At 49.1% G+C, this 16,824-nt stretch overlaps 9 protein-coding genes across 9 annotated transcripts in view; 4 read left to right on the plus strand and 5 right to left on the minus strand.

Moving 5' to 3' along the window:
* Window positions 1–2,479, plus strand: part of BDR25DRAFT_293523 (uncharacterized protein) — a gene marked incomplete at its 5' end in the record, with an annotated part of 3,876 nt that extends 1,397 nt beyond the window's left edge. Inside the window, 5 exons of the mRNA XM_033688724.1 lie at window positions 75–117; window positions 282–362; window positions 427–1,343; window positions 1,372–1,896; window positions 1,942–2,479. Coding sequence (XP_033543434.1) covers window positions 75–117; window positions 282–362; window positions 427–1,343; window positions 1,372–1,896; window positions 1,942–2,181 — 1,806 coding nt within the window. The 3' untranslated portion in view covers window positions 2,182–2,479. The remainder of the gene's footprint in view (window positions 1–74; window positions 118–281; window positions 363–426; window positions 1,344–1,371; window positions 1,897–1,941) is intronic.
* Window positions 2,207–4,303, minus strand: BDR25DRAFT_359489 (uncharacterized protein; the record flags this gene model as incomplete). Its single annotated transcript, XM_033696093.1, has 10 exons — window positions 2,207–2,314; window positions 2,377–2,615; window positions 2,656–2,698; window positions 2,740–2,796; window positions 3,007–3,103; window positions 3,149–3,229; window positions 3,272–3,499; window positions 3,564–3,703; window positions 3,760–3,834; window positions 3,869–4,303. 10 exons carry the CDS (start codon window positions 4,301–4,303, stop codon window positions 2,207–2,209), a joined length of 1,503 nt encoding a protein of 500 aa, XP_033543435.1.
* Window positions 4,304–5,869: 1,566 nt separating this feature from the next.
* BDR25DRAFT_377184 (blue light-inducible protein Bli-3) lies at window positions 5,870–6,597 on the plus strand (the record flags this gene model as incomplete). The annotated part of the gene is made up of 2 exons (XM_033697485.1): window positions 5,870–6,032; window positions 6,143–6,597. 2 exons carry the CDS (start codon window positions 5,870–5,872, stop codon window positions 6,595–6,597), a joined length of 618 nt encoding a protein of 205 aa, XP_033543436.1.
* Window positions 6,598–6,915: 318 nt separating this feature from the next.
* BDR25DRAFT_317588 (uncharacterized protein) lies at window positions 6,916–8,016 on the minus strand (the record flags this gene model as incomplete). The annotated part of the gene is made up of 1 exon (XM_033691682.1): window positions 6,916–8,016. One exon carries the CDS (start codon window positions 8,014–8,016, stop codon window positions 6,916–6,918), a length of 1,101 nt encoding a protein of 366 aa, XP_033543437.1.
* An 860-nt stretch (window positions 8,017–8,876) lies between these two features.
* Window positions 8,877–10,369, plus strand: BDR25DRAFT_359492 (uncharacterized protein; the record flags this gene model as incomplete). Its single annotated transcript, XM_033696094.1, has 10 exons — window positions 8,877–9,005; window positions 9,076–9,130; window positions 9,179–9,275; window positions 9,304–9,419; window positions 9,469–9,512; window positions 9,573–9,599; window positions 9,647–9,976; window positions 10,001–10,177; window positions 10,210–10,247; window positions 10,276–10,369. 10 exons carry the CDS (start codon window positions 8,877–8,879, stop codon window positions 10,367–10,369), a joined length of 1,107 nt encoding a protein of 368 aa, XP_033543438.1.
* Window positions 10,370–10,428: 59 nt separating this feature from the next.
* On the minus strand, window positions 10,429–11,444 carry BDR25DRAFT_268560 (uncharacterized protein). The gene is made up of 3 exons (XM_033687116.1): window positions 11,153–11,444; window positions 10,885–10,990; window positions 10,429–10,757 (listed from the first exon to the last, which is right to left on the minus strand). The coding sequence occupies exons 1-3, from the start codon at window positions 11,317–11,319 to the stop codon at window positions 10,680–10,682; spliced, it is 351 nt and encodes a 116-aa protein (XP_033543439.1). The 5' UTR covers window positions 11,320–11,444; the 3' UTR covers window positions 10,429–10,679.
* A 572-nt stretch (window positions 11,445–12,016) lies between these two features.
* Window positions 12,017–13,669, minus strand: BDR25DRAFT_268564 (WLM-domain-containing protein). The gene is made up of 2 exons (XM_033687117.1): window positions 12,374–13,669; window positions 12,017–12,280 (listed from the first exon to the last, which is right to left on the minus strand). The coding sequence occupies exons 1-2, from the start codon at window positions 13,502–13,504 to the stop codon at window positions 12,077–12,079; spliced, it is 1,335 nt and encodes a 444-aa protein (XP_033543440.1). The 5' UTR covers window positions 13,505–13,669; the 3' UTR covers window positions 12,017–12,076.
* On the plus strand, window positions 13,108–14,756 carry BDR25DRAFT_395739 (uncharacterized protein; the record flags this gene model as incomplete). The annotated part of the gene is made up of 8 exons (XM_033698393.1): window positions 13,108–13,671; window positions 13,704–13,726; window positions 13,758–13,906; window positions 13,992–14,028; window positions 14,065–14,284; window positions 14,378–14,419; window positions 14,482–14,506; window positions 14,575–14,756. The coding sequence occupies exons 1-8, from the start codon at window positions 13,540–13,542 to the stop codon at window positions 14,754–14,756; spliced, it is 810 nt and encodes a 269-aa protein (XP_033543441.1). The 5' UTR covers window positions 13,108–13,539.
* A 24-nt stretch (window positions 14,757–14,780) lies between these two features.
* On the minus strand, window positions 14,781–16,625 carry BDR25DRAFT_359496 (uncharacterized protein; the record flags this gene model as incomplete). The annotated part of the gene is made up of 10 exons (XM_033696095.1): window positions 14,781–14,799; window positions 14,853–15,110; window positions 15,162–15,310; window positions 15,358–15,451; window positions 15,475–15,664; window positions 15,715–15,842; window positions 15,895–16,076; window positions 16,175–16,225; window positions 16,270–16,496; window positions 16,580–16,625. 10 exons carry the CDS (start codon window positions 16,623–16,625, stop codon window positions 14,781–14,783), a joined length of 1,344 nt encoding a protein of 447 aa, XP_033543442.1.
* Between the last annotated feature and the right edge of the window lie 199 nt (window positions 16,626–16,824).

Consider the following 16,824-nt stretch of genomic DNA (forward strand, 5'->3'; position numbering starts at 1 on the left):
CTAATAAGAGTTATAATATTGCTATAACTCTTAGGTTTTCTGCTGCCTTTTGTATAAGCAATTACTAGTAAGAGAGAATAGCAAATTATAACTTAAGGATAATATTAAGGGTAAAAAGTTAACTGTTTGCATAGGATCTAATACCCTAGCCCCCCCCCTCTCTAACGCGTTCTTGCTTATTGTACACAACAGAGTTTTTACTAATTGTTACTTAAAAACGCCCCCTTAAACGCCCTCCTAACGCTTGCCCATGGATGTCTAATTAGGTCCTATATTACTAGGAAAAATCGACTTTCTGAGACGTATTACAGACCGTAAGGGGACCTCTCTTAGTTGTACATTACGATTGACAGTCCTCTTACGTTTGTACGGCTCACGTGACCGTAACTATTCACTTTTCTGAGTCGTAGTACGTACGGTTGGAAGCGCTGTACGGGAACGCCATCTTCACCCTCTGTGCCGCAGATGGTCTAGATGCTAGAACTGGCTTACTCGCCCTGGACGAAGATCATCAGCCAGCGCAGTGGATCGCAAACTGCGCCGGCGGGGCTCACTTGCTACTTCATCGCCCCCCAGAGGTCAGCATTGAGGCATCTCAATGGAACGAGCGAGCGTGGACGTTCCAGGAGCGCCTCCTTTCAAAACGTTGCCTGATCTTCACAGGCGGGCGCGTCTACTTCCAGTGTCGCTCGACGGGGGTGTCGGAAGACATCTTCGCGGACCGCTGCGGCAAAGGCTGGTCCTTGGATTTGCTGCGCTCTCCACTCCAGATGCTGTCCCAGCTCAAGCTCAGAGCCGTGTGGTTCTACGCCCATTGTGTCTCTTTGTATACACTGCGAGAACTTTATGAACCATTCGACATCCTCTCGGCATTCAGTGGCATGTGCAAGCTCATGGAATACACTATGCACTCGCCGTTCATTTTCGGTCTTCCCACATCTCACTTCGACTTCGCCCTCCTCTGGCAGCCGATTGGCCGATCGTCGAGACTCAACAAGCCAAAGCGTTCGGACGAACAGAAGTACAAGGACATGAAGTTTCCAAGCTGGTCATGGTGCGGATGGGAGAGCGACGGGATTAAATATGCTCCAGAGATGGTTGATGGCTGTCTGACTGACATCCGTGCATGGCTCTTGGACCACACATGGATCGACTGGCACATAAGAGACGGCCATGGGACCCTCCGGCGCGTTTGGGACATGTCCTCGGCTAAAGAAGACGAAAGCACGAGCGTAAGGTGGAAAGGTTACAAGGTTCCCAGCAATGAGACTTTGGAGGACGATTCTGACCACGAATGGTCGCTGGTGCTATCGTCGCCGTCGCCAACGGACCATTCAGACGCAGTCACTCCAGCCAACCGAATTCTCAGAGGGCCCCCCCCCCGTACCCACTCCAGTGATCCGAATGACTTCAAATACTGTATCAACTCCTAAACCTAAGCACATGAGAAAAGGAAAAAAGGGTAAACGAACGAAGCCAAGGGAAGAGAGCTACTCAGAGCGCTCTCACTGGGACGTCAAAAATTACGCGATCCACAGACACGATAATTATGGTCGCCTTCGCCAGGTGGGGGGGATGTCTGCCAGTTTAGACAAGCCGAGAGAGGATTTCACCTTGACTCTACCGGAGGATCCATACCACGTCCGCAAGACCTCGGTGAGTCACAGGACCGGCTCCTATCACGAATTTCCCGACCAGATCTTTTTGCAATTCTTCACTTGGCAGGCGTCGTTCCACGTCGTGCCCATCACGACGGAGACTATGGACTCTGCAGGCCATGTCGGCGGCTGCCTCGGACCGGGGCTGCGACGCTGCCACATCATGGACCGGCGCGGAGATAAGTGCGGCTCCATCGTCGTCAACGCAGAGTGGCTCCTGAGGCAGCAGAGGGGCGGGGTTATCGAGAACAGCGCCATGAATGGCCCAGAAGACAAGACTGAGAAGACCGAATTCGAGTTCATTGCCATTTCGGAGGCAAAGGCCTTTACGAAGGAGGAGTTTCCAGACTGGACGCACTACATCCCCAAGGAGAGAGTCGAGTCGGAGTGGGATCTGTTCTTTGTGCTCCTCGTCGAGCACTTTCCTATCGAAGGGTTTTATCGCCGTGTTGCTCTCGGGAAGGTGTTCAAGGCTGCATTTGCTCTGTCGGATGATGAGTGGAAAGAGGTTATACTTGGATGAGAATCTGACTATTCCTTTGCCATGTCTACCATAATCGCCAGGACCCCGTCATAATAAGATCGATCGATCCGTCCAGCATCGCCGGACAAGAATCCTCCACCACGGCTTCCCAAGTAGTTGTGGGTACCCTACCCTATGTGCCCGAGAAATCACGGAAATGTAAGGGGCTGCGCGAGGATGCTGATGCCAAGTAACGGAAGTTGTATTCGATGAGGGAACAAAGGCGGATTCGGCGCTCGAGGGCGAGGCGGTAGTGTAGAGCTGTGTTTCGCCGGAGGCTATCGAAGTCATCTGCGTTGGACCGTATCTCGAAATTGTACGATGGCTGTGTTGAGCGGTTTTGACGCTGAGACGCATTCGCTGACTAAACAATCGCCGGCTGATTATCAACACTGCTCCCAATTCTGAGCCGGATTTACTTATGTTCCGAGCACCTGTGCGATCCGCATAGCCACAGATCTTACAGTAAATTACCCGCAGATGATGAGGTGCGACGTGCGGAGTCATCTCGCATTAGCTAGGATTGGAGTCTCGCTTCCGCTGGAGGTACTAAATGACGTGGCGACCCTGCATGAATTTGCCCGCGACAACGCGCACAAGGCTGATGATGGCTTCCTAGCATCAGAGGGAGGTTTTGAGGCTAGGATAAGGCTGTTTTACAAGAATCTAGAGCGAAAAAAAGCTTAACATTGGTACTGTAGGGAGAGAAGTCTGTTACGCTACAAAAGAAGACGTTGTATAAATTAGACTTAGAGACAACAATATAAACGTAATTTTTAGGGAAGAGTAAATCACAAATGTTTAGAATTAGCTACAGTAGATTACTTTCATAGAATTATAGCAGTACTTGTTATGTATATAGGCTTTCCAGCTGCTGAAAGTCAAAGTACTCCTCATTTGTCTCGCCACACAGGGTGTCTCGCTACGCAAGGATGCACGTCCTTATCTCATGAATCAGCCCCTCGACCCAGAGTCCCTGCCACAATGGACGTGGCTACATTTCTTACTGAGGACGATCGGTACCAGTATCCTCTGATCCTTATTCAGCCTCGGGCTTTCTTGGCGAGGTTATTTGTAGCTTCGTTTCGACGAGCACACATTACATGGAACAATTACAGTAGAGGAGTTGGTCTCCTTGAACTTTTTTCCAGATGGCAATAAATGAGAGGCGAGAAACTGTATATTAGAAGAAGTCGCACCGTACATCTTACAAGCAAAGGTGAGAGCCCAGCCGCGCACATTTGAGAATAGGTATGTGCAAGTCCTCACGAGTCCTTTGCGTAATGCACCACACAGCACACTACCCATCGGGCTTGAGCTAGTATGATATCACACATGCCAAAGTAGGTACCCCAGATGGCTTAGCTAGCGCCTAATTCGACCTAAGCCTCCCCTGAATGCGGTGCAGAAGGAGAAGTAACAACAATGCTTCCTTCTCTTGAAGGAGGGAGAGAGTGCTCATCTTCAACACTGAGCTCAGGCATAGGGACGGGAAGGCGACGTCCAAGGTGTAGATGTTGAACTAGGATTACCTGAGCTCTAAAAACCGCTTGGAACCTCAATAAAGTAGTTACATACTCCGATAAATCTCAATACTTTCAGAAGTAGAAGTAGAGGACCGAAATGGATATCTCTTTCGTTGGTATTGGAGTGCTGCAACGATAAGGGACCCTAAGGCGAGGCAGACAGATAGGACACCAAAAATAATTGTCTGGGTTGAAGCCCCCTCCGAGTTCGGTGTTTTGAAAAATGGATGAGTTTCTGGAAGAGTGCTGTTACGTTGTCTTAGGTTTGGCAAGGCTCTAGCGGCGTCCAAGCACAAGTACGTGAGGAAATAGAGCAAAAACATGGTGAATAGAATGAATATAGGCCTTCGCAGCGACATGCGATTCTGAAGAAAGGCAGAGAGCAGGTATATGATTCTGTAAGTGGATGGTGTTTTGTGTTTTAATAAATGGCGCTTTTTTCTGCCTTGTGTTGTTAATTCCATCAGGATCTCCAACCGGTGAGTGAAATGTGTGCTGGGAGGAAGAGGAGACTCATCAAAGATAGCGATTGGCCCAGCTCTTCTCAGCCCTGCAGAAGGCCCGCCGTACTCGCAAAGCTGAGCAATGTGGCCCATGTGCCCGAGATTACGAGTTCATTTATTATCTTCACAGAACAGGAAATGTTACCAGTTACATGGACGAGGGCCCGGCAAACCAGAGCACTGGATCCTCCAAGCGTGCTACGAGTCGTCAATGCCCTATCATGCGGACCGCTGAGCCAAGTGCCCGACGTTTTCCGCATTTTTTTGATAATGGGTGGTAAGATTCCCTACGAATGGGTGAGGCGTTTTCGATTTTCGAGTGCTTGCATTATGCACGAAATCACGCTGAAGCAGTAGACGGCTCCCGCGCATAGTTCCGAGCTGCAGACGATAGCTTCTCGAAAAGATGCAGCATAACACAGCACGAATGTCTATTTTCTTGCGCAACAGAATTTCATCTCAGTTCATCCTCCGACTATACCTAGGTCTGTCTAAAGTGGAATCGAAATCCGTGTGCTCCTTCCTATAGCGTTGATGAAGATGTGGTGTACCGTAGAACCCCAAGAATAACTTTTAACGAACAAATATATTACATCCAGATTAGGTACTTTTCCGTGTAGATCACGAGGCCGGTCGTTGTAGAAGCGAGACGGCGTTCATGCATCTGCGTGGATTGGGACTTGTACCTCCCGTGGACAACGATATAACAGCTGGTAGCCATCTACTTGGGTTTTCTACTCATAATACGATACAAATTGCCACGTAGGTATAACGAATGATCGGCTAGAACCGAGCATAAAGTCTTCGTGAGCTGCAGATATGTTGCATACTTTTAAACCGGCGAAACAAAGGGCCGCAGCGGAGCCTGTGAATGTAAAAGTTCGACCCTCTTCTAAGCCTTCGACCTAGAGTGTACCAGTAGTTGTCAAGCTCACCTTTCCTTGTAATCGCAGGCTATTTCTTGTGCTCCAATGGGATCGTTTTCGAACCGTTTTCGTCAGAATTCCGGCTTCTCAGCTAGATATTCAAGTGAATACAAGTTTCTTCCCTACAACATCTGATGCAGAATCTGAAGTTTGCACCCCCACAATTCACAATTACAATCCCCACCACCATGGGGGTGACCCCACTAGCCACCTATCCTAACGCCACAAGGAGCGGGGTGTATGCCCACTTCACATCGCTACCCGCTACCTTCGCTAATACTCACCCTCGAGTCATCCTCCCGGAGAGACGAAGCGGAACGTCATTGGGTACCATCTCTAAGTTTCTGTAAAGCAGTCTCGCTGTTCAGCAGTTCGCGATTAATCATGCGTAAGTTTTGCTGGGTATGACGTGTGCCTAAATTATCACATCGTCATCCATTTGCACCTCTCCAACCGTCTCAGAGCATCTCCTTGATCATTCGAACGTCATTTCTGTCGATTTTCGCTCATAGCGCGGCCCCGACGGACTCGGTTTTAGCCCTTTAAAGAACGACTCCCTGCCTCTAAATACAGTTGTAGAAGCATGCTCTGTACTCGCGCTTTTCCTCGAGCTATCACCCTTCATATTCCAACGTCATTTCCAACTCAATTCCTTCTCCGATCAGCTTTCTTCGCTTGCCCTTTAGTCCCGACTTCAAATCGCAAGTCATTTTCAAGTTCATCCTCTTTCGGAATGCCTGAGTCTCTTACATCCAGCGAAATTAACTCAAAGACCGATCCATCGGTTGGCAAGCAATATGACACCGAAACTTCAAAGGATAAGCAAATCAAGGAGTTCTTCGATTTGGTAGATAGTAAGAAGATCGGCTTATTGAATACCTACCGAAACGGTATTGGTATGTTAATATTTCCACCTTTCCTCAGGCCGTACTCATATTCTTTGTCACGCCCTACAACTATAACCAAAATGGTCCCCCCGACCCAAACTCTAACTGAAAAATTCCAGGACCTGTCGGTCGTTCAATGGCCGTCGCTAAACGCGTCGGTCCCGACTTCCTCTTCCTCGCTAACTCCCACTCGCGGAAGTTCTCCGACCTATCCCAGAATCCTGAGTGCCAGTTCACCTTCCAAGATTCTAAAACCCAAGATTGGGCATCTATCACCGGTGTAGCAACCACCGTCTCGAACTCTGACCCACGGATCAAAGAGCTCTGGTCCAACGGCGTGAAAGCGTGGTTTGGCGACCTGGGAGATGGAAAACATGATGGTGGCCCGGAGGATCCGCGAATGACATTGATTGAGGTTAAGGCGAAGTATGTGAGTTATTGGTTGCATCAGGTGGGGGCTTTGGGGTTTGCGAAGGAGGTGGGGGTTGCGGCTATGACGGGCAAGGTGGCTGTTACGGGAGTTTTGAGGGAGTTGAGGGAGGGGGATTTGCAGGCTGCTAGGAAGTTGGCTTGAATTATGATTGCAGTCTAGGCTCCGGCACTCACAGACCTCAATGCATGTGTCAGAATGCTTTAATCTGGAAAGTTTGGAGGGAAAGAGATTGTATATTTCTACACGAAATGGGACCACATCTTTCGTCAGATGAACGTTTCAACTTATGAATTGATTTCATCTTCTATTCAGCTAGAAATATATCAAGCTCAACAACTTCCGTCCAAGATAGTACGCACGCCAGTCCCTTTTCCAAATCAACTTAGGCTTCTCCTCTCCTCCCTTAAGCGCTATGCCAGCGAGATCACTCCAATCAGTTTCCTGTCTGCCCTTACCCCCTCACGGAACATATTCCACGCCAACCGGAATCCCAATATCTGTCACATTCTCATTCAGAACGGTCCACGTTGCATTCGCGCCATCAATCCCCATCCCCACTAACTTAGCCCACATAACACGGATATTACTCATAGCCGTAAACCACAACCGGCCACTCGCATTATCGACTGTGAAACTCGTGATACTCATATTCATATTATCCACGCCATCAGTTTTGAAGAACATGGCCGGATGTGTGACACTCGAAATTATCGTTTCCGGAGTATAGACGTAACCGCCGTTGGGCTTGGGGGTAGAGGGACGAGGAGGACTGAAGGTACACCGTTTGAGCGCCGTAGGGGAATTTGTATACCGGGCCCTTTCAACCCAATACAACCTCCCTACACCCTCATCGCCATCCCATATCACGCGCATCTGCCCTGGATACCCGGAATTCTCAACTAAGACCTCTGCAGTCACATTCTGGGCGCCATATTTCTCCACGTCCGCAAACGAGGCGCGTCGGATCGAGCTCAAGTCTTCAGGAAATGTCACCGAGCTCCAGTATATCCACCCTTGCTTCTCGTCGATGGCGATTCCACCGGGTGACGCTTTCGCAGGGATGTACGACGGGGTGTAGGAGTAGTCGAGGCCTGTGGACACGTTGAGGAATACTTCCACGTTTGTACCGTTTAGATTTGCGCGTTTGATAAGGCCTGTGCTTTGGATTCCGAAGTATAATTTCGACTGGGAGATTGCGAGACTTGTCGCGCTCTCACTAACAATGGTCACGTTGTTCCCGCCCAACATATCGGTTCTCTTAATTCCTTCCCCAGTCGCGACATACACGTGCCCATTTTCACGATCTACGGCTAGGCCGCTGGACCCGATGGGTTGGTTCTCAGGCGTTGGGTTCCCGAAGTTGAGTAGATTGAGGGAATTGGTGCCGATGGTGGAGAGGCCTCGGAGGGAAGTGCGCCAGGTGGTTACGGGGCGGCTGCGGTGGCCGACTCCTGTGTCGGCGATGAGGAGATGTTCGGAGCCAGATTTTGGGGTGAGGGATGCGAGGGTGTGGGAGAACAGGGTGAGCAGGAGGAGGGGTTTTAGGAGGGGAATTATCATGGTGGAGGGTGGATTGAGCGTGTTTAAACGGTGAGAGGGTGAGTGTGCGAATAGATCGTTCTTTATGGATATGAGAGAATCATCTGGAGTATTCTAATGGTAAGGCACTACGTAACAATTGTAGATAATAGTTACTTTGCAGAGTCATACTCAAGCCGTACAATTACGCGTGTTGCTAAAGGAAGAGAATTAATATACCAACGTAAGCTCTTGAAGCTATGTTGAGCCTGTATGGATAACAATGGAATTGAAAAGGACAACATGCGAAGTGTACGGAGACTTTTACATTCACCACGTTTACAGTTACAGTTAAAAGTGACATCGAACCGGGTTGAAGTAGCACCGTCTTTTGTGATGTCGTCAAAATAGATTGATAGAAGTATATTAAAGAAAATGGATGTTACTACTCTCGGGTTGCGATGTCCCATTCTGCCTGAATCCTGCGGCCGCCTTCACGTGATCCCCCAATACTCCCTGCACAATCTGAATACCGGAGTTAAGAGTTAGTTCCTTGAACGTGAGCCCCTGGAAAATGGAATTGGAAAGGGAACCTGGAAATCGCGGAATAAATTCCTCACGTCTTTGAGCGTGAGCGGAACTTTCTTAACAACCACTGATCCAGAGCCCGCCACAAATAACCAACTCTTTCCCACCATTATTATGATTCACCAGACTGCCCATCTCTCGTTCTCGAAGTGGATCCTCCCATCTTCTTTTGGTAACGAACGTATTGGCGCCGAGTGTGTTCGCAGCGATAATCAAGTTTTCCACGTTTCATACAAGTCAACGATTTTCCCTTGAAAGCTGTCATAGAGAGCACACAACATGTTAAACTTTTCCGCAGTTCTGAATCCGAAGACATGTGTCACAAAAACTCCGAGAGGAAGCGCACATCTAAGGAGTGCATGGTGAATCAAGAGAAGCTTTTGACACTCACAGACAAAGCCACAACAGATTGCGACACCCGTGTTGAGTACCGGGTGCTAAGGGTTCGCGTTAAATAAATAAACCTTCGTTTGAAACTATAGGAAGGCACCTACTCATTCCGGACGGGCCTAGAAGATGATAAACACTGACGGCTCAATATTTGAAAACAGGCCTTCGACATCTTGTCGTTAGTGGTGTATAGTTACTTCGAGGCTCTTGCATAGAATGGAGTGAGCTGCCGGCCCTAGAGGGATTGATTTAGGCAAATGGATCGGAAGGGAACCTGTAACTACAAAACGTCATTTGCTGGTAAAGGCAAGACTATCAAATAGGTGGGAGGCTCGCTCTTCACCCCAGCAGTGTTAACGTTTTCGTTTCCCCCTCAATTTTGATTCCTGCTTCGACTTTGATCTTCGCGTTGCTAGAGGGCTCGGCCGTCTGTGGCGTAGTGCTCCTAGACTTCATAATGAAAGTTGGTTGCTGACTTCATTCGGCAGCGAAAGGGATGAAGGAGAGTGTTTGCAGTAGTCACGCATGGGTCTCACGCATGGCTCACGGATGGTTCTCATGTTGCCAAGACTTACCCCTTTTCTTGCATATATATAGACCCCCTAGGTACACTCCTTTAGCAATCAATCCAGTTCCTCATGCCCCTCGTGCTCCTCTTAGCTTCACAGAGAGAGGCGAGAGAGAAAAGGAATAGTGGCAGGAGAAGAACGAGCGGCCACTCGGCTGTGAGCTGAACTCCAACGCTGACGTATCTCATTCTGAGACTGCAGATTCTTCGTTGCGGAATGGAAACCTGCAGCGGCCCGCACTCGGATCCCAACAAGGAAAGCTCAGGAGTCCACAATCTAGGGAGAGACATAGGCTTAGAGGCCTTACCGCTTTTTCTTTCAAAAATATTACAGGTTTATGCATGCCTCAGCGTGTTTTTCGAGGCTTCTACTCTTTCCCACGGCAATTCAGATCTCATCATTCACGATTCCGAGTAAAGACAAGCATTTTGCCGATATACACAACTGGCCATCCTGTGCAGGAGCTAAGTGTGGTCTAGTTGAATAGAATCAACCTTGGTATCGAACGAAGTCAGTCGGTGATGAAGAGAGATATGCATATTTGCTTCCAGGTTTTCACGAAAGACACGGAAAAACAGCTCGGTAGGAATCTGGAAGAGGAGGGAAGTGACGGAGGAAAGAGAAGGAAGCGATTAGAAAGCCAAAGAAGAATTTGCGTGCGCTTAGCTATATCTGGCACGAATGGCAGGAGCGACTTCCAGCGCAGAAGGTGCGACCCACCGCACTGTGCCGCGGAATTAGATGATTCCTGTAGGAAAATACCTCCCGAGATCTACTGCACTCGCGTCATGGATGCCCTAGCCTTAGATAAACAAGGCTTCGGCATAGCTAGCCCTTCGGAAGCGTAAGATTGGCGAGTGGTTGATATGAAAGTCCTCACATAACAAAAAGGTGTTAGTATTGAACTCAGAAACAGAATACATTGGTATAACTCAGCAAATGCATGCAAACCAGAGTGAGCTGGGCAATCAAGTACCTAAGATAATACAGTTCCTCCATCTGCACCCCCATTCCTTTCCATTCCATTCCGTTCGCAGCTTGCTTGCATATTCATGCCGTGTATCCGTTCCACCCACGGCTGCGTGACCGACCAACCCTGATGCTTGTTTCATGTCATGCTATGCCTTGTGACCACACAATATGTTGTTAATTTGTCGCTCATTTCTTTTTCGAATGAACCTTCTCCTCCAATGTCCTCACATAACCTTCTATCCGTTGTACCGCAGTTTGGAGAGCCTATTCCATTATCAGTGAACGCCTGAGAGTTGACCAGAATCCTAGATCTAGTAGAGTATATCCCATATGGCGGAGGAAAGTGCTGGATTGAAATGATAGAGAGCTGGGTCGAGCTAGGTAGACGTACATAAATATCTTCCGTCAGCAATTCATTCGAAACGCGGTATTCGTCGATGACATAGTAGTACATTCCGGCGCCGGAAGCGGTGGCACCGAGCAAGAAGCCGAAGAGTCTGTAATCGCCAGCACGCATTAGCCATTCCATATATCCAGAAACAATCACCGCTCCTGTTTCAGTGCAGCGCAGCGGAGCACAATTCAGTATTCCCCAAACTGTTGAACCCAGCTGCCCCGAAAAAGCGAGAGACAAGAAGAAGACGGGGTGTTCGACTCACCCTCCTCGAAATGCCCCAACCGGCTTCTTCACCGGCGCTACCACAGTCGCCGCTTCCTGCCTCACTACATTCGATGTCTGAAAGCCCCTCACTATGCTCCTCATGGTCAATCCGCTGCGTGCTGCTGCCGCTGTCCGGGCAGCCGGAACTAGAATGCGCGACACCATTCTCCTCAATGGCTTATACAAACTCTTTGTTTCGATATCGCGGGCCCTATGCAGGATTTCAGTTTGTAGGGAGTGGATTGCCGGAATTGTGGGTAGTGGCGAGATTGTGAGGATGTCGCGTGGTTTGTTGTTCGTTGGCCGAGGAGGTGACGATTGTTGAAGCTTGGGCCCCGGCTCCAGATCTTGGCACCCGCAATGTTGCAGGTGCGCTAGGCTGGATAGGGAGGTGCACGAGCGGATTAGTTTATACTTCGCGGGCTGTCAAGTTTTCTGAGTACTTTGAGGAGCAGAAGATGAGGCGATAAGTGGCTCGGAAGACAATGGTGAGAGGGTAGGTGAGGTACTCAGTAATCGTGACGTTTTTCGCTGCAAAGATTGACAATTTCCTGTCTGGGACACACTGGCTCGGGTGCATGAACAGGTACTGTAAGTGGTCGTCTTGAAGGTATTGCATTTCGTTGTAAAATTGATAGACAGGGAGGGGGTGGTGAATAGGTCCTACGTCCGAGAGGGCGGTGGGCCGGAGATTTATATATTATTGAGGATTTTGTGGATGTGGGTGTTGAAAAGTTTAAACCTTGGTTGATGAATGCTTCATGTGACATGATACATACTCATCACAGATTCCTCTAGCAATATATATGCCTTAGACAATTCTACTACCGAGTAGGTAAGGACATCATTTGGAGAAAGGGGTATCAATATCCGTCAAGTCATCAGTCAAGCAACACCTCTGCACGCCATTTTCTGCAAAGCCTCAGGAAACTGCGGACCTTGAAGAACCACACACACCACAGACACCAGCATCACCTGAGTTGGTGTACTCGTTACCTTCGCACGTTGTGCTCTTACACTTCCAGTTATTGGGCACCAGATGTGGGTTCAGAACGTTGGAGCACACTGCACAAGTAAGTGATCCAGCCTCGTTGACAAGAGAGCAGATTGGGCAGTCCACTTGAGTCTCGAGCCGCTCGCAACGATGATCTGTGGAGTTACTTAAAAGATTACTATCAGGTCGGCGCTTGTGGATCTCGTCCAGGTGGATGACATGCACCGAAGAAGAGCGTTTAGATGGGGGGGTGAGGTCCCTAGTGTTTGTTGCTAGAGGCTTCGCAGCCGTCCCCTTGGGTGCGAATGTCGTTTTAGTCGTCTCCCGTAGAGGTCTCCTTCGAAATTCTGGTTGTGAGTTGGACACCCTCAGTGCATCGATCTGCTTCTGGAATCCCTGTATTTCCTCCATTTCCTTCATGGCATGATCATCGTTTTCGTCCTCATCTTCGCAAACCTTCACCAACGCGTGCCCCTTCTCGTCGACCATCCTCTTCCCATCGACATCGACGGCAGCTTCATTCTCGCCCATCCCTTCGTACTCGCCTTCCGTCTCGCTCTCGGAGCCTACTTCTTCTTTCTTGACCTCGGGTTCTTGTTTCTTCGCGGCGCCGAATCGCTCGAGCGCAGCTGCAACTCTGAGTTCTCTACCGCGCTGACTCCCAGCGACCCTTGGTTTTCCCTTCTTCGTCACGCCGCCCTCCAGCTTAATCTTCGTATCGTCATCCGCTCCGAGGGCTTGTCCGCCTGTACCGAACTTCTTCAATATACGCCTTTGCTTCTTCTCGGCATAGGTCAATGTCTCTTTCTCTTTGCCAACTCGCCTCCTCTTCTTCCTCCTGCTCTGGTACGTCCCACCACAAAGATGCTCCGGCATATCCGCTACGCCCACACTTCCCCTCAGCAAACTCCCAGACGCCAAGTCCCGCCCCCTTCCCCACAACCCCTCCCCCGTATACCCCTTCATCCATAGCTCTCTCAAATCCGCTGCATACATATCCTTCACCTTCCAAAAAGCCTTCGAGTGATTCATATGCTTGCAATGCGCCAGCTCATGCACCATGACCATCATAACGCACCTATCGGGCAGCCATTCACCCTTTCGATTTCTCAGCACTAGTTGTATGACTTCTCCAGCGTTAAAGTTGCGGCCGACGAATTCGTTGTTGAAGGGGAATTCTTCGAGGGCTTGGACTAGGATCATGTGCTTTTTCATGAAGGGGTAGCAGATTGCGGCGACGCGGTTGAGGATGGCTTCGGCCGTTGGGGAGGTCAGGCCAGGGAGCGGCTTGATGAAGTTGATGAGCGCATTAGGTCGTTGAGTGCGCTCGTTGAGACGCTCGAAACCGAGGGGCATTTTGGGTCGGCTGCCGGAACCGACCACAAGATGAGATGGGGCGTGTGGGAAGTCGGAGTCGGGATGGCGAAATAAGTCGTTGCCGAAAAGCCAAGGCACAGTCAAAAGAACATAGGCTGAAGGTTGAAAACGGAACGAGGAAGAGTGGAAGGAAGGGGGGACGTGATGTCAGTATGGAGGATGAAAGTGATGGAGAAAGCCGCAGCTCGGACTGGCTTTAGCGTCGGATTTTAGGCGCGTGAACAACGCGAAGTCACCCTTACCACTTCCTCGGTTCTCTCATCCACCACCTCTCTTTCACTGCACTTCTCCCGCCATACGGCATGCTTTCAGCCATCGACACTGGCACGCTTCCTTCTCTCGCAATCGCGATGGGTACGGGATTTCCCCATTTCTCGTCCAGTTGTCTGCCCTCAGCTGACTATTCAACAATTAGAAGAATATCTAATAATCTTACTGTAGCCTTATAGGGGGCACGATCTAATAGGAATTCTGTATTGTGGACTGAGGGTCCGAAAAGCTATGTGATTTATATAGTATCGTGGGACGCCGAACCCAAGGTTGATTGGGAAGCCCATCGTAGAGCCCTCCGGCTTACACTTACCTTACGTACTATCTACGGCTATTCGTTTATGTTTCTATGACAATCCAGACACAACTCTGCATTTTCCATTATGCCAAATCCTCTCACTACTGCTCATATCTCTAAAGCCAGGATCCGCACCGAGCCCCCTTTCGTACTTTGCTTTCTCTGTAAGTTTAGGTGTTGGTGCAGCGGAAGTGTGTTGTTTGATAATGGAGCTTTTAGGGCAGCCATAATATATACAGAGGTACAGGTACTACTAGGTAGTAGCTTGGCCTGACTGAGTTTAGCTCATGTGCCTCATCGCTCCATTGAACGCTTTGCTATGCCGAGTGGCTAGCTGTTAGGGGTGATAAAGACGTCCATATTGCAATCATGGACGCACGGGTGCCAGCGTGCGAACACGAAGTCCTGGCCTAGTAGGTCCCAGATTTGCTAAATATAGGGCAGCACAAATTCCTAGCACATGGCTGCATTTAGGGACCAGGCTACAAGGCAATCTATCGAAGTGTGCTGAAAGCGACAGGTCTCAGAACGATCTTCCTAGAACTACGGCCTAGTTATTTCGAGGGTTTTCATCGAATAAGCATACTTTCCAAGCTGGCATTACCAGTCGTCCAAGTTGATCCCACAATCCTCAACAAACTTGCTTTTCCTTTAGAGATCTAGGGATGTCGGTCACTATGGCATTACTCAATCTTTGACCTCGGCCCTGGCGACAACGGCCACCAGCGCGAGATGAAATGGACGTGATCCTATAAGGACTGGGCAACCTGGAGTTTTCTAACGGTTGGTTGAATGAAGCCTGGATACAGCCTGGTATAGTTAACACAACCGATTTCGAGGACGTCTCGCAGTGAAGTGTTTGGATGAGTATACGAATGGAGGAGGCGCTCGGATCCGAGGCCTCCCAAAGCCGAACTATATGGAAATGGAAGATGAGGAAGACGGTGATGGAATCGGTGACTCACTCTGTCAGCCTGCTGTAGAGCTAGGATGGCTAATGTAGGGTTGTTTTCCATTCTTTGTGGCAAATTAGCCTCTTTGTTTAAAAGGCACACTAAGCAGGTCCACCTGATGAATTCAACAGTTGTATACCCCACTTGCATTACTTTCCTCACCTGTCTCATTATTTTGTCTGGACAGTCCTGGGATGAAATTTGCGCCCTTCCGAGCTTCTCCTTCCACATATTAAGTTTTGTGACCATGGTGGCGCTCTCAAGCTGGATCCCATTTCGATGCACAAACCAGCAGGTATTGTCTTTATCACATCCCATCCCGCTATAGCATAGTTCCTCCTCTTCCCTATTCCCGCAGATCTATACTTATTCTCGTCCGTCACACCGTACACTTCCTCCACCGAACTATCGCAGCCAGCCAGTGTCACAGCGTGGGATCGTGCCATCTATTTCGGGATATATTAAAGAGCATTTTTGGCCCGAGGTTGCGCATACATGACTCAATTTTTCTCAGCACCTTACATAGGGGAGCATTGAAAGTTTGTGAAATTCCGGGACGGTCGACAACGTATGCAAAGTATTGTCTAGCTGCAATGGAATAGGAGCTCGCGGTGGATACTAGTGATGGATGATGTGATGGGAAGGCCAAGATACATTTGGAACTCAACCGTGATCTAATAACCGGTTCATAACCACACCAACTAACTCCTCACTGTTCGAAACGCTCGGATTTGCCAAGTTGAAAGTCCGCGTTTGCCGTCTGCAAACAGCTTCTCCACCCATCAAATTCCGAAGCCTTCCGTATGATAGCCCGCCTCGCCGGAAGTAGAATTTACCCCTCCACCGACGAAAGCGGCGTCTTAGAGGCTGCTCTTGCCGCTGCTGTGGCATCAAGCCCGCCACAATCCCCAAGCTCCTCGTCCTTGTAAGTGTTGTAGAGCGACGCCCAGTCCCCCCTCCGCCCAATATCTACTTTTGCTGTCACTGTTTCCTGTTCAGTTTTGCCCAATCGAAGCCTTTCCATAGGCATCTAGCAGCTCCACTGCTGCGCCTAAATGCAGAGAAATATTACTCCCTAACAGCCAAGCAATCGCAATCACCCAAACTACTATAATAGGGCGATATCACAAGCTGAGAAATCGTGCGCCAAGAAAATCTGTGGCTCAGTCGCCAAAAGTGCTCACGAAGACGGCAAGAGCATAAGGTCGACAATCTCAGAAGACATTCTTGTCTGCCTTCTTAGTAGTCAAAAATTGTCTGCTCCAATCCAGAAGAGGGTATTTGAAGCCCTGGCATGGGATACCAGACCCCTGGCAGCTTGGCCGGCTCCCCGCGCTCTGGTAGCTCTTCCACTGGCGGGAAATCGTCAAGGCTCCCATCTTCGTTGCCAAAAAATGTAACTCCCAGATTCTGCTCTTAATCATGAGATTTGTCTGTAGAGTAGGATACTCTAGGACCCTTTTGAGAAGTGCTACAGTCTACCTATACTATGTGAAAATTGGCGTAGTTAGCTTGCTATTTATTCTCTGCTACTTATGAGAGTGCGGGGCTCCAGATTCCAGGGCCCAGGGTCAGGCATGGTGATCTCGGATACGGCGGACTGTTAGCTGGTGAAGGGAAAAAACTAATCGCCAATTTAAAAATTCTTTACCCTGCATGTAATTATAGCCTTTAGCTACTTACAACTTTATAATTATTTTATACACGTTTATACATGTTAATTTTATAATGCCTAGTAAGCGTCTTCTAAATAGTTACATTGTACAAGTGCTTACTAA

The sequence above is a fragment of the Lindgomyces ingoldianus genome, assembly GCF_010093535.1.
Source record: "Lindgomyces ingoldianus strain ATCC 200398 unplaced genomic scaffold BDR25scaffold_33, whole genome shotgun sequence".
Classification (NCBI taxonomy): Eukaryota; Fungi; Ascomycota; class Dothideomycetes; order Pleosporales; family Lindgomycetaceae; genus Lindgomyces; species Lindgomyces ingoldianus.

What these genes read in the sequence shown, in the direction of transcription:
- BDR25DRAFT_268560 (XM_033687116.1), bottom strand. Translation starts at nt 11,319, where the DNA reads ATGGTGTCGCGCATTCTAGTTCCGGCTGCCCGGACAGCGGCAGCAGCA. An exon ending in GTTGGGGCATTTCGAGGAGG is followed by an intron (nt 10,991 to 11,152) that starts GTGAGTCGAACA and finishes TGGCGATTACAG; the next exon opens with ACTCTTCGGCTTCTTGCTCG. An exon ending in TGCTGACGGAAGATATTTAT is followed by an intron (nt 10,758 to 10,884) that starts GTACGTCTACCT and finishes ATAATGGAATAG; the next exon opens with GCTCTCCAAACTGCGGTACA.
- BDR25DRAFT_268564 (XM_033687117.1), bottom strand. Translation starts at nt 13,504, where the DNA reads ATGCCCCTCGGTTTCGAGCGTCTCAACGAGCGCACTCAACGACCTAAT. An exon ending in CATCTAAACGCTCTTCTTCG is followed by an intron (nt 12,281 to 12,373) that starts GTGCATGTCATC and finishes GAGCGGCTCGAG; the next exon opens with ACTCAAGTGGACTGCCCAAT.